The 15,108-nt window shown below is 33.8% G+C and overlaps 1 protein-coding gene across 8 annotated transcripts in view; it reads left to right on the top strand.

The window, feature by feature from the left end:
* Ppp1r12a (protein phosphatase 1 regulatory subunit 12A) overlaps window positions 1–9,763 on the top strand; it is a 150,140-nt gene extending 140,377 nt beyond the window's left edge. For 5 of the 8 annotated variants that reach the window (XM_023716171.1, XM_023716169.1, XM_023716164.1 and 2 more), the window contains 3 exons: window positions 1,963–2,010; window positions 5,050–5,100; window positions 8,119–9,763. In XM_023716171.1, the coding sequence (XP_023571939.1) occupies window positions 1,963–2,010; window positions 5,050–5,100; window positions 8,119–8,205 (186 nt within the window). In that variant the 3' untranslated portion in view covers window positions 8,206–9,763. Of the gene's footprint in view, window positions 1–1,962; window positions 2,011–4,307; window positions 4,339–5,049; window positions 5,101–8,118 lie in introns of all 8 variants that reach the window. The other 3 variants (XM_023716165.1, XM_023716172.1, XM_023716166.1) reach the window with 2 other exon arrangements.
* Window positions 9,764–15,108: the final 5,345 nt, after the last annotated feature.

The following is a 15,108-nucleotide window of genomic DNA, read 5'->3' as shown; positions in this document are numbered from 1 at the left end:
CCTCCATAGTCTCTTCAGCATTTATTGTTTTTTTTTTTTTTATTTATTTCTTGTTACAGCCATTCTGATTGAGATGAGATGGAATCTTAATGTGGTTTGATTTGCATTTCCCTGATGGCTAAAAGTGTTGAAGATGTTTTCATATGTTTACTTCTCATTTGTACTTCTTTTGGGAATTGTTTTATTCTCGATTGGATTATTTGAGGAGGGTAACCATTTTGTTTTGTTTACTGTCTTTTTGAGACAAGGTTTCACTATGCCATTTAGGCCAACCTTGAACTCACTTTGTAGCCTGGGTTATTCTCAAACAGCCCAGCTTGACCTCGAACTCACATATTAATCCTCCTACCTCAGCCTTTCAAAGGCTGGGATTACATGTGTGCACCATCATGCCTGGCTATTTGGTTTTTTAGAATTCGGTTTCTTGAGGCAAGGGGAGATGGCTCAGTAGAATAAGCGCTTCCCTGGCAAGCACAAGGCCCTGAGTTCAATCCCCGGTTCCACAAAAAAACAGAATTATGTTTCTTGAGTTCTTTATGTATTCCGTATATTACTTCTCTGGCAGAAGAGTGGCTAGCAAAAATTTCCTCCCATTCTGTGCACTGATCACTTATTGCCTTTGGAGAAGCTATTTAATTTAATGCAATCCCACTTACCAGTTTTTTTTTTTTTTTTAGAGTTCTGCCTGTGCCTGTATCTTGAAGTGTTTCCCCCATTTTCTTCCAATGGTTTCAAAATTTTAGGTCATGTATTTGGATCTTTGATCCATTTTTAAATTTTTTTACAGAATAAGAGATGGGGATTAAATTTAAATCTTTTTATCTTTCATCTTTTTAATGTTTAATCTTTTAAACAAAGAAAACGAGTTTTCTTAGTACCCTTTTCTGTAAGTATTTTCCTCCAACATGTATTTGTCCCCTTTTGTCTAGAATCAGAGACGGCTGTAGTTGTGTGAATTTTATTCCTATATTGTATGTCATTTACCTAAGGGTTCATTTTTATGCCATTGTGGAATTTTTTTTATCCTTATAGTTCTGTGGTATATTTGAAATTAGATACTGTGATACCTTCAAAGATCAGGGTAATTAAGATCTAAATACTACCTTTTTAAAGTGGAGTTATGCTCAAAATCCAGATATAGCGCTCTGTAGGATATGGTGCAACATGTATCTTAAAACTCAGGGCCATAAGGCTGGGGAGATAGCTCAGTAGAATCAAAGATCCAAATATATGACCTGAAATTTTGAAACCGTTGGGAAAAAAAATGGGGGAAACACTTCAAGGGCCTAAGTTCAATCCCCAGTTCCAGGGGGGAAAAAAAAAAGGCAAGTTCATTTTCAGGCCCTACAGCCAGATTTCCAGTGCATCTCAGCATTTTACTACCTTTTAGGCTGGTTTCATAGTGTTTCAAATGAGAGGGCTGAGTCACCAGAAGAAAGAGGCATAGCTAGGGTATTTTAAAAGTGAACCCTGGGGGGGCACATAGTGGACCCGCCCCAGGGTGTGCTGAGACAGTGATTACGACTGGGCCTGATGGCATGCGCCTGTAATCCCAGCACTTGGGAAGCTGAAAACAGAATTACTCTATGCAGTGAGACCCTGTAGACCCTGTCCTTAATGCAAAAAAAATTAAAAATTAAATTACAAGTGAACCCTCGTACCAATTCTAGAATATAGATGATTGGAAGAGAAATACCTAGACAAAGTGAGCAAGTCTGATACAGTTGTGAAAGAGACCAAAAAGTGTAGTTCAGTGGTCTGACTCTGTCCATACAACATCACTCAGTGTGGTAATAAACATATTTCATTCAGAGTCCTGGAGTCTGACTGCTCAAATTAGCCACTCCTGGTGGCACAGAAGAGAATGTGAACATTGGCAGGAAGACTTAACACTTATAAAAGTTTAGCGTGCCTATTTTTATCATACTTACATCCTTTTTATCATTTCATGCTATTTTGCAGAGACAAGAAAGATTTACTGATAGGTCGCTATTGGAAATGGAAAAAAGGGTAAGTATCCGTCTTACTGACTGAGTAATTATTTTCCCTCTTATAACCAATAGTTGGCTTTTTGGGTTTTTTAATAGGTAGTGCTCATAATTAGTTTAAATTAGTATTCATTAAGGAATGTTTTATACTTTAGCTTCTTTTTAAAGTACTTTGGGATCTCTCAAGGATGAAATGAACTTAAATAAAATAAACTACTTTTTGGGGAGTGGAAGCAGGGATTGAACCCAAGACCTTTGCACTGAGCTATATTCCCCAGCCCACACATGCCACCCTGAGTTTGTTGTCCTCCTGCCTCACCTCACAGAGTTCTGGGGTTGCAAGTATACACTAGCAGCCCAGCTCACATCATTCTTTTAGTTTATTGAAGCTGTCTTTCCTTACTCCTAAAATACAAATATTGTGACAGTGGGGCTGATACTTTTAAAATGCTCATCTCTTTGATTTTTTATAGATATATTTATTAAAATATTATCACAAATAATTGTTTTCAAAATTAAAATGCATCTTTTTTAAAATAAAATGTTCATATCTGGAGACATAAACTTTTCAAATTCTGCTTAAACTTAGTATTTGAAATTTGAGGGCCAAGGAGATAGCTCAGTGGCATAAACACTTGCTTGGCAAGTGTAAGATCCTGAGTTCAATCCTTGGTACCAAAACAAAAAAAAAAAGAATCAAATATTTGAAATTTGAGTTTAAATATTTAGCTTTTCCCTGCCTCAGGAAAAAGTCTACTGTGCTACTTCCTTAGCACAGTAGACTCATAAATATTTATGCGTCAGTCTCATAAATATTTAGCTTTAGTAGGATATTTTAAATAAAAATATGGATTATAAGAAAATCTTTGTGCCATTTCATAATTTTTTATTAACTGTGATATATATTCTTGTATTTCTACTTGTTACTGCTTAGAACTTTGGCCATGGCCTTAGGAATAAATCCACAAGTCAAGTCTGAGCAGTGTGTTAATGATCCCAGAGTCTAAGTGCTTCACAAGCATCTGTAATACAGCTGAATGCTGGCAAGACTGCAGGGCTTTTGACCAAAGAAATTGATCTTGGTAGCTATGATGTCTGGGTCAGAGAATGAATCACTAGAAGTTTTTATGAAAACATTTTTCTTCCGATTATTTAAGTTACCAGTTTACCTTTTAACCAAACAGTCTACTAATGTCTGTTACAATTTACTGAATTATGCCTTGAAATAGCTGCCATTTCTGATTGCAGCCACTTTTAAAAATCATTGTTGAATCATTTTTTTAAATTGACATAATTATTAATTGCTTAAAATAGTAAATTTATCAAATTTAATGTTGACTTTATATTGTTTATGTTGTATTTTGTTATACTTTATAATACATACTTGTTACTAAATTTTATCTCCAAGATATGTGGAAATAATGAAATCATTTTTGTATTGCCCATTGTAATGGTCAGTATGAAAGACAGATAACAAGATATATTTAGTCAGAATATTATTTATATTTGAGAAATCACATTTTTAAGAATATTTCATTTTTCTTGTGAAAGTAATATGTTCATTACAAAAATGTTATGTAGCAAAGCAAGAAAATATAAAATCTACAATCTTTTTACAGGTGTTTGTTTTTTTTACACTGGTATTTTATTACTTACCCTTGTGATTCACACATGCTTAAACTGTTAACATTTATTCAGCACTGTATGTATCAGGCAGGCACTAGGCTCAGCAACGTTCATATACGAACTTTCTTTTAATGATATATGTTATATGGCCAATCCAAGAAATTGCCTGTAGTTTTCTAATTTTCAATTTCAAATCAACAGGAAGAGGCAGTAGAATATAGCATTCTTGTCTTGCTGTACCACCAAGTTAAAAATCTTGGAAGACTCCCAGGTTAAAAATCTTGGAAGACTCTAGATATAATCATATTTAGATTATATCTCAGTCAGAAGAAATACTGTACTTCTGACATTTTACAAAATTATAAGAATCAAATACAACACAATATGTATTCATATTTTGGGAAGCCAAGTGGTTCACATGAATTTTCCGTAACTGTAGGATTAACTAAACAAAAGACCAGTATACACAGGAAACAACCTTTTCATCTGTGTGTTTAAGCATGTGAATATTAGAATAACTTAAGACTGTGAATAGAATTCCTTTTTTAAAAAATCACATACCCTAAAACATTGACATTTACAGTAAATGTGGTGCATTACTAAATATTAACATTAATTATTAATCTGGGAAAGAATGTCTTGGAAATAGTGCTAGTGTGATTAAACTAAATGTACATGGTTTGTATCTGAAAGGTGACCGGCAAGAGTCAGTATCTTCTGGGCGGTATGACCTAACCAGTTTTACAGCTCACCATTTACTGCTGCTTGCTTTTTGCATAACACCCTACAGTGCTTATCTTATAAGGGAGAATAAAACAGTACACTGCAATAACACATTGTATGTTGGCTTTGCCTGTCACTCTTTGAAATGAGTTTAAAATAAATGCTGCAGTCGCTTTTCCATTAGATTCACTGCATTAATGCTACACACAGTGTCAACTTCTGTACAGAGCTATAAAGTCAATTGGGTGAATAATGGATAATAAACATTGTGGGTGGAGAAAATTGTCTTAGCTTCTTTTGAGATTGTAAAGTACACATACTTTAGGCATGTTTGCTTCTTGCTATTTTGCTTCTCACTGTAATATAATTGCATCTGTGTGAATTTTTTTTCTGTTCTGTTGAATCCTCAGTCAGTCTTATATTGTTTTTCTCTGTCACTAAGTTTTACATAAACTAAAATATAGTAAGTTATGTATCATCTTGCCAGAGAAATCAAAGCTTTAAAGAGAGAGCTTGCAAAAAAGTAATAAAGATCATTATGTGTATTCTCTCAAATTTGGGGGAGCTCTTTATACATCACTGGCATCACATCTTTTTCTACACTGCTCCTGATTTTATCTTTAATTCTCAAATAGCACTATTTCACAATATAGAAAAAAATTTAAGAATGTAGTAATTATTTAATTAATATTAGTACCTTAAATTGATCTAGGAACGAAGAGCTCTAGAAAGAAGAATATCTGAAATGGAAGAAGAGCTCAAAGTAAGTAATCTAATGTTCTTCTTGAGAGATTACTGTTTATGAATTTATAGTAATACTATTATAGATATTTATTAAAATTGTTCTCAGAGCCTTTATGCAGTTTGTGAATTATCTAACTCTATTCTTTCTTACTAAGTCCCACTTTTAGTGAGCTAGAAGAGGATTTAAAGCCCTAATTATTTGATAATCAGTTTATATAGCAGCTTTGATGTTTAGGTACAAAGATATTAGGTAATAGTAACTGTTAAGATGTGGGGTTTATTCATTCTTCAGTTTTATATACTTCTGTAGTTCTCAGAGAGTAAATAGTAGAGGGGAATAATAAAAGATGAAATGTTCTTTATTAGAAAATAAGCATTAAAGGAAGGACAGGCAGAGGTACGCTCTATCAAGCTCTGCATTACCTGTGATTGTAATTGTTTGTTTTGAAGGTTGAACACTGCAGGGGAGAAATAAGCAGAGGTAATTGATGGTTTACTGCAGCATCTTTACATAAAGTACCTAGCATATTATAAGTTAATGAACTATTGCATTGGAAATTGTATCAGACTTAGAATTTCAAAAGTCAGATATTTTATTGAAATTAGTTTATGATTAAAACATTATTGAATGGGGGGGGCCAAGGATAAATTTTGAATTCAATTCCTGGTAACCAAAAAATTTTTAAAAGAAGTATTACTGAGTGCCTTTGGAGACGAATCTTTTAGATTTTGATTATGTATTGTTTAATTTAAAATGGAATTTTAAGAATACATTGTTTATCTTTCTTATTCTCTTGGAATATTCTTTTAATATTCTTAAATTTTTTCTTTTTGTATTCATTACCTGTGATCCTTTATATTTTTATTGTACTGTTTTCTTATTTTTTATTCTTATTTCTTTATGTTCTGATTCCTGCAGAACCTGCACCAAATAAAGCAAATTCAGACTCTGAGAGAGTTAAATGAACGACTCCTGACTGAGAATAGGGCCTTGACAAGAGTGGTAGCCAAGCGCTCAGGGTTCTGTAGGCAACTGCAGTCTGTGAGCCTATAATTTATAGTTTCGTCATTTCTTCTTGGTAGAGCCAGGCAGGTGTTTTTGTGTTAGTGAGCGTGTTTTTGTTAAGAGCTTACTTTTACCAATTAATGCCATTGTGTCTGAAGCTTATTACATAACTTTAATTATGCATGGCTTCTCAGAATGTTAGAAAGTGTCACTAATTATATATTGTAACTGATGAGCTACAGTAAAATTAGGGAATGATCTAAAAATTCAAAGATGTCTGAGCTTTGTAAAGTTTGAGCACATTTTATTGCATTTAAAAATGTCTCAACAAGGTCCTGAGTTCAATCCCTGGTACTGCCAAAAAAGAAATAATAATAATAATAAATAAACAAAAAAGGGGCTGGAGAGATGGCTCAGTGGAATAAGCGCTTCCCTGGCAAGCACAAGAGCCTGAGTTTAATCCCCAGTTCTGACAAAAAAAAATAAAATAATAATAATAATAATAATAATAATAATAATAATAAATGTTTCAGCCTGGGGAGATAGCTCATGGTCTAAGCGCCTGCCTGGCAAGCGCAAGGGTATGGATTTGATCTCCATGCCAGCCCTGTGCTGAGCTGGCCACTGAAACCGGGCATGGTAGCTCATGCCTATAATCCCAGCACTGAGGAGGCTGAGACAGGAGGATCACTACAGATCCAAGCTGTATAGCAAAACTTTACCAGATACGTACCAAAGAAAATGTTTCAGGGTTTAAAATGTGACACATGTTTAGTCATTTACTAAAAAGTGAAACAAATGTTTATTTTACATAATTAATATATTTTTGAAAACTGCAGATTTTGCCCATGTTATCTGTTTTGGAAAATAATGTTTTCCAGTGGAAACCATCTTAGTTTATATTCATTTAGTTCTCTGTTATACCTATCTTCATATGTAAATTTCAGATTACTATATTTTTACATTTAAATATTCTAATGCAAATAATTGGTTCCACATGGAATTATATTCTGTAAACACTTAGCTTAAGTTACTTTTTAAAGTAAATGTTTTATTTTTACCTAGTTAGACAATCTAGTACATTTTGAAAGCTAGGAAAAAGGGCTAAACATTTGGAAAGTATGATTTAAAGCTCCAGATGTAAGGTATTCCATGTCCTAAGTCACCTTGGTAGAGCACATACAGTTTGAGTCATCCTTAGTCGAAAATTTGTGACATTTCTATCCCTCCTTCAATTTGTCTATAAGACACCAGAAAAGTGCTTTGTTTCAGCATATATGAGGTGTGTTTTCTGTACTTCAGATACTTTTTGTCTTATACAGGAATGGTTTCATAGGTGCTCATTTACTACTCTTAACTTAAAAATTATTGAATACTACTCTAGTAACAGTAATAATTCCCATTAAAGAGTACCTGTTAGGGCCGGGAGATGGCTCAGTAGAATAAGTGCTTCCCTGGCAAGCGCAAGGACCTGAGTTCTGTCTCCGGTTCTGCCAAAAAAAAAAAAAAAAAAGAGTACCTGTTTTAGATTATTGTACTAAGTACTGAGGCTCTATAGAAGAATCCTTGAAGGAATTTAGAACAAGTCCAGCTCCCACAAAACCATCCTAGATAAGCTGTTTCTTGTGGAACAGTAGTGTTACAGTTTTAGGTTTGGTATAAAGCAGGAGGCTTTGGATTAGGTGTTACGGGAACTGTTAAAAGAACTCTTTAAAAGCCTGTTCTAACAAAGCCAGCTTCATTTTCTTGGCTGCTCTAATATGGTGTGCTTGTGAGTCATAAAATCGATGATTTAGTCAATTACAGCAGATAACTTTGAGAGAATAAACATTCATTTCATCATTTCTTAAACTAATTAGCTTCACAAATCAGGAGTTTTTTTCATCTTCATAATACATGTTTTAGACATTAGAAATACATATAACTGACAAAGCTTGATCATTTGTTTTGTGGTGGAAATATAACATTTGTTTAAAATAATAATTTATCTTTTTATTGAGGTAAAACTTTTTTCTGCTTTTACTTTCACAGATGTTACCAGATTTAAAAGCAGACAACCAGAGACTAAAGGATGAAAATGGGGCCTTGATCAGAGTTATAAGCAAACTTTCCAAATAGAAAAAGAAGAAGAAAAGAATTTAAAAAGCAGCAGAATTGCACATATTAGTAGCCCAGTGGACCATTATTGGCAGTCACTGGAAGCCCAGAAAGAATCCTTGGAGACTGTCATTTTTGGATATCCTGCCAAATGCCCTCTTATTAGGATTTTGTTTTGTTTCATTTTCTGGGTTTTTGTTTTTGTTTTTTGGTTGTTGTTTTTTTTTTGTTTTGTTTTGTTTTGTTTTTATTTTTTATTTTAATCAAGACCATTGTTTCATGTTAATGCAGCTGCTGAGAAGATTTTTTTTTAGTGACTGAGAAAACTTGTTTACAGCTCCAGCATATAAAGAAAGTGTTCAAGGCCAGATATGCCTCAGATATTTAACCAGTAAGCCTTAGTTGTACATAAATACGTTTGTGTCAACAAAAACTTTCAGCTCTCACAGAAGACAGTTATTCACATTTTTTTGATGTGCCACAATTACCAGTTTTTCAATATTTAAATTTTTTTTTTTTTTTTTTTTGCTTTACATCTAAGTTTGGGTTTGTATTTTTCCTTCTAACTCTTCATGTGGCAGAGTTCTACGTTTTCACAGCTTTCTCACAGAAAAAACCTTGCTTTTATGAGATTATTGTCATGTGTTAGGCTAATGTGTTGTCTCCCACCTGGAACTGATTTGCTTGGTGGAATATTTGCTTTCACTGTTCGTGCAATATGCATTTATTTCTTATATGAATGCTTTAAAGTCAACTTAGATTAGATCTTTTAAGTCCTATTCTGCCTTCATTGGTCACTTTTTGTTTTTGTTTTTTATTGTAGTATAAGATGTTAAATTCTGTAATCTTCACATTCATTTTAGCAGGTACTGAGTGATGCTGTATATATAAATAAGTGTATTGTGTTGATTTTTATACCATCACATGGCATGCTTGACTATTTTATTTCATATGTCTGTTAATGGAAAATAGGCTACTCCATGATAGTGTTAAAAACAAAATTGCTGAAACAATGTGACATAAAAACTGTAAAAGTTACACATTTTGTGGAGCCCTATCTTTACAAAAATTTTCTACTGTAAAGTGCTTTTTATTTTCAGTTTTAATTTGATAGTATTCAGCATAAAGTTGCATAAAATAATTGCTCACATTTCACACTTATATTTATCTGAGTGCTGTCTAAAACTGTTGTGCTAGCCAAAGTAATGCTATGAAATCATTTGCAGACTTAACCGTGAGGTAACGTTAAGTGCACTGTTATTGCCATGTGAAGAGGCATTGACTTTGATACCACCATCATGTTCAGACCATTTTATACATTTCAGTGGGCTTTTTTAAGGGGAAAAAAGCAAAACAAAGTACACAGTGAAGAAAGCTTTTATTTGGACAAATAGCTTTTATATTTTCACTAAACCATGCAAAAAGTGATACATCTTTCTGGCACATAACTGTCTCCTTAACCACTGAACAGTTCAGCCATTTGAAAAATTGTACATTATAAAGCTTATAGTAGCTGATTGTATTATTGAGTGTATTGTATACTATATTAAATGTGAATTTGTACCCCTTCATTTTAAAAGGTCATTGTGTTCTACTGCCTATTTTAGATTACTTTGGGATTGGGGCAAGGGTGTTTTGGTAAGCAGGATTTTAAGTCCTCTCTCTTGATTGGTTTTATGAAGATATAAGGTTATGCTCTTACTACCAAGCTCAGGATTCTTGATTTTAAAGGTACAAGGATAGTTGTGGGATTTTTTTTTTTTTTTTAACTGTATGAATGGTGGGTCTGAATATAGGGAGTTTCCATGGTGTAAGGTGGAGGTAAAATGTACAAATAATTGACCAGCTTGAGTGACTGCAACGTGTTCGGGTTGCACAACAGTTAGGCATGTCGTGGCTTATATTTGTGAAGTTTGGATGCCTGTGAAGAATGGTGATATACGTGTTTCTAATATTTTAGTGTTTTGTATTTAGGTTATTTATTCTTTGTATCTAAAACTTTACAGCTACTGTGCTATATTGATTTTATTGGTAGTATTGAGCAGACCTTGTTTCTGCATGAAACTGGTTGCAAAACCCACTATTTTGGAAATAAAAATGTATTTTGACATATACAAATAAAATGAATAAAACTATTTTAAATGTGTGAACTTTTAATGGAGACATTTTAAATTTTGTTCTGAGATACTTAAATTCTGCATGGGTATTTTTTCACTAATTGCTTTACTTGGATACCAATTTAGTAATTTTTGAAACTGTAAGATTGTGATATTTGCACATTGTACATGCACATCTGTAAATGCAATCTCAATTGCCATATTTATGCAATCAGTATACCAATTTGGACAACTGTTTATATATTTTACATAAAGCTGTCTATATGCAGAATCTGAGAACTAGTTTTTTTGTAAGTGAGTAAAACAGTAATGATAAGCATGAGTTTCAAGATAGTTGGTTTGTAACACAAGGTTTCATTCTCATAAGTATTTTGTGGTTTTTAAAAATAAACCCATGCTTTTTTCTTAACTGAAACAGGTTCACATATACATAAGTAAAATACATAAGAAAATACCTTTAAGATTTAAAAATTTAATATTAGATCGTTCTCCAATTTATGTGTATTTTTCAGGGGTTCAATCTGCTAACATCTCTGTTAAGAACAACCTTTTTTTTTATTTTGGTCAAGATTTATAATAAGCCTGTTTCTAGCTACATTTTTGAATTCTGCCCTTTTCTTTTACTTCTAATACTTTAACTTTTCATTTTCACAGAATTACTGGTACTGTTATTATTCGCCATACATTAAAAAGAAAGCATTCATAAGCAGATACCTGAAAACCAAATAAAAGCAGTATAGAACTACCAAGAATATTCTTACGAAAAAGTAAAATAGGTATCTTCTAAGGCATTTTGCTACCTTATTCTTTTGCCTCAAAGTTTATTCCTGGCTATCTGATACTACCATAACTGTCACTGCCACCACTCAGTGACTTTGTCACAAGAAAATAACCAAAGGCCATATTCTGTCAAAACTAGGACTATATTTCTCATAAAAGACAATAAATAGCTTTGTAGATTTTGTTTTATCATTGTATGCAAATACAGAACAAACCCCATTAATGGTTATTAATTATGCATTAACCCTATCTTGCTAATGCAAACTCTTACTGTAATGATGAAAACTGACCAATGTGTGACTAGTCTTCTGTGATGTTCTGTGTTTTGAAATATGTATATGTAAACTGTCTTCAGTATGCAATTTCAATGGGCAATATACATTGAAGTAGTGATGTCCAAAAATACTTGGTTTTTAATGAAGTGTAATTTATTTTCTTATTATGTGTCTGTCAGTAGTATCCATTTCTTGGCTTTCATTTTGAAAAGCTTCTCTGGGTTAATTACTATATAAACAGCAAAGTCCTCTTTCTCTTTTTTAAATGACATATAAAGAGTATTGCATTGCTATTCTATGCTTACAAAATGACCAGATTACAAAGTAATAAATTAAAGTTAAAATATAAGAGCCAGAAGTGCAAGATTCTATTTTTGTAATAAGGTAATAAGTAGTGAATTCTGTCATTACTGTAACTGCCTTTTTATTGAAACCTTTCTGAAGTTTATTAGAATAACCTCTTTTGAGCCAGGTTACTGTAAAATGTGACTGTTTAAATTCCAGTACATGTCTTGGTCATAGAAGTAACGACATTTTCACTTTTAGAAAGCTGAAAGAAGAGGAAAACTTGAAAGAACTGAGCAATGTTAATGGGTTTTGATAGGACATATACTCAATGATTAATCTTATTTGATCCTTAAAACAGACTAGGTAACTGGAGTGTATGTCTAATCTACAGATGAAAAATTTGAGATTTATAGGTTAAAAGTTCAGCCTCAAGACCCTGCTGCAGTGTAAAGCTCTAAATCCAAAGTTTTCCATTTATTTATACAAATGAATTTTATAGTTTGTTTACATGAAATTGATTAAGTTATTTGAGTATCTTTTATATATTTAGACTTGAAATGTTTGTCTTTGAAGATGGTGTTTCTTGATTTTTCCACCGTATGTTTTCTGATCCCATATCCTGTCCCCCATACACTGTAATTTCATTCATTGAATGCTCTACTGCCTAAACAGCTAATTGATTCTCTGTTGAAAATTCTGTTGCAAATAGTCCATTGTGAATTTGTAAAAGATTTCACATACCTGCATAAACAAACTGTTGTTAGCATTTATGTGCCAAATTCCTATGTGGTGAGGACATGTTCAAAAGCAAAACAGACAAGAACAAAATCTTTGCTGTATGGAAGCCCAATTCAGATACCAAAAGATTAAAAAATAATAATTATACATTGGGGGGGTGATACTGGGGATCGAACTCAAGACCTTGCACTTGCCAGGCAGGTGCTCATGCTGCTGAGCTGTGTTCCCGGCCCCCAGTGTGTCTTTTTTAGACGCTGATAGGTAAATATGGAGAAGCAAAGCACAATAAGAGATCTCAGTAGTGAAGGGAAACCTAGTCAGAGAAAGCTCCACTGAGAAGGTAACTTGAATCAAAATTGCAGGAAATATTGGCAAAAACTATGCAGCTATCAGAGAAAAGCATGTCCAAGCAGAGGAAAGAACAGAAGCCTTATGAGATAGGGTGTTATTATGTAGTACGAGGAGAGAAAGATGAAACCTAGAATAGGAATTTCCCTTAGATAGTTACTGATCCCATACTAGACTTGCTCCTGAATCATAAAATTGCTCCCTTTGAAAGCTTGTCTATATCCTTTTGTAAGAAGAACTGAGAGCTCTATCATAAAAGCTACAAACACTAGGTTACCTAGAAAATCTTAACTTTACTACTGGAAACATCTTCAACTAAATGTTAAATTGTTTCCCAATGCTCCTAAGAACCAAGTCAGAAATTAAAAACTGCATTGTTAGAAATGTATCTTTGTAGTACAGAAAGTCCACCCATTTCTTGAACAAAATAAACTGTAGGATTAGTTTTTGGAGAATTGTTTTCATTGGTCTGTATACCTAATGTACATTGTCCTCATTTTGTCTGAGTTTTTGTATTGTATATTTTTAAATCTTATTTTTTTCCTGAGAAGCAACGCCAGTATGCTTGTATAAACATGATGTAGTTCCAACAGAGACTATAATACTGTCATTCACATGTTTAGTAGTAGCATCTTATTCAGACACAATTTGGGCCTTGTTTCAAATTTAGTATTTTAGGGCTGATGAGATAGTCCAGCAGACTAAGTGCCTGTGTAGGCAAGCACAGGGACTGGGGTTTGATCCCTGGCACCACATGCTCCGCCCCGGGCGCACTGAGCTGGCTGAGACTGGGCTTGCTGACACCTGTAATCCCAGCACTGGGGAGGCTGAAAACAGGAGGACCCCTACAAGTCCAAGCTGCATAAGGAGACCCTGTACCAAATATATTTTAAAAATTAATATTTTAGGGTTTACAGTCAAACTCACAATTTTGCATTGCATCCATTCTTAGATGATGCTGATACTGCTGGTCCAGGAACATGTTGAAACTTACTAGGTTACACTGTCACTTGTCTCTTGAGACAATTCAAAAATTAAAATCACAGAATAAGTTGTAGAAAAAAAGTTGTAGATACATACTCTGATATTTAAAAGGTTATAGAATATAGACAGCAAACACTAGGTGGCACCAATAATAGTTTAAAAGGTATGTTGTCATATACCACACTTCTCTGGCAGGGAAGTACACCTGTGGACAAGTTCAGTAAAGTTAATCAAAGTGAGATTTTCATATGGGTCCAACAGCTGAGAGCACTGCTGCACGTTTGATGAGAAACAGGGTAGCCCTTCCTCTTCTGCCTTTTTCTCTGCTTTCTAGAGAGGAAAAAAGCATGCCAGTTCCAGGTGTGGGGAGGCTGATGTCCTAAAATCTAGGTCTCTTTCAGGCTCAAATTCTTGAGGCTAACCCAACTCGTTAAACGTTTGACATTCAGACTTTACTACTAGGGTACAGCATGCTGTAAATACTGTAGTAGATCTAATGCATCATTTGCTGTAAGGTGTAGGTGACTAGATAAATTGGGACTCCCAACTTACTATAAGCTTCCTAAGATTAAGAGAAGGCATATTTAATGAGATTGAGAATCTACATCAGTATCAAAAAATCCTGAGGTCAATAGTATCAGCATCATGTGAGAATTTGTTAAGAATGCAAATAATCTGGCCCCACCCCAGGCCTGTTAACTCAAACTGCAGACGGAGCCTAGCACATTTTTCAACCTTCGCAAGATTCTGATGGAAGATTTGCAAATTACTGAATCACCCAAGCTGAAGTGGAACTAGAAATTGAGAAGAAAAATATTGTAAGGGTCTTAGGAGCAAAAGGAGTTATCAATAGGGGATGAGAAATATCTTGTGTTAGAAATACATTTCCACTCCCTTATCTAAAAAATAACTAGAAGATTTTAATCTCTGGTACTAGAATGCAGAAGTTTATAATCAATTAAATGAAGATTTACCTAGAAGAAACCAAAAAATGTTTCAGGAATTCTTATCAAAAGAAACCAACAATACAATTTTTGTTTGAGGCAGATAGTTGCACTATAGAATAAGTACATTTGTTCAGTGCTTATTAATATGCAAGTAAACACAACAGAAGAGGCTAGCAGGTTGGGTTGGAATAGTGGACAGTTTATCAGCTTATGTTTCCAGGGCACTCGGACATAACTGACCTTTGGGAAGAATGAACCCACTATGTCTCAGTTCATTGATGACTTTTTTTTTTTTTTTTTTTTTTTTTTTTTTTTTTTTGCATTTAGGAAAGAGTCTACAAGGTTTCACTATGTAGATCCGATTCCTCGTGAGCCTCCTGTTTTCAGCCTCCCAAGCACTGGGATTCCAGGCATGTGCCACCACACCCAGTCTCAATGGCCATCTCA

The sequence above is a fragment of the Octodon degus genome, unplaced genomic scaffold (genome assembly GCF_000260255.1).
Source record: "Octodon degus isolate 3935 unplaced genomic scaffold, OctDeg1.0 scaffold00004, whole genome shotgun sequence".
Classification (NCBI taxonomy): Eukaryota; Metazoa; Chordata; class Mammalia; order Rodentia; family Octodontidae; genus Octodon; species Octodon degus.
The sequence above is the reverse complement of the archived record's forward strand: the minus strand, read 5'-3'. Positions and strand labels throughout refer to the sequence as shown.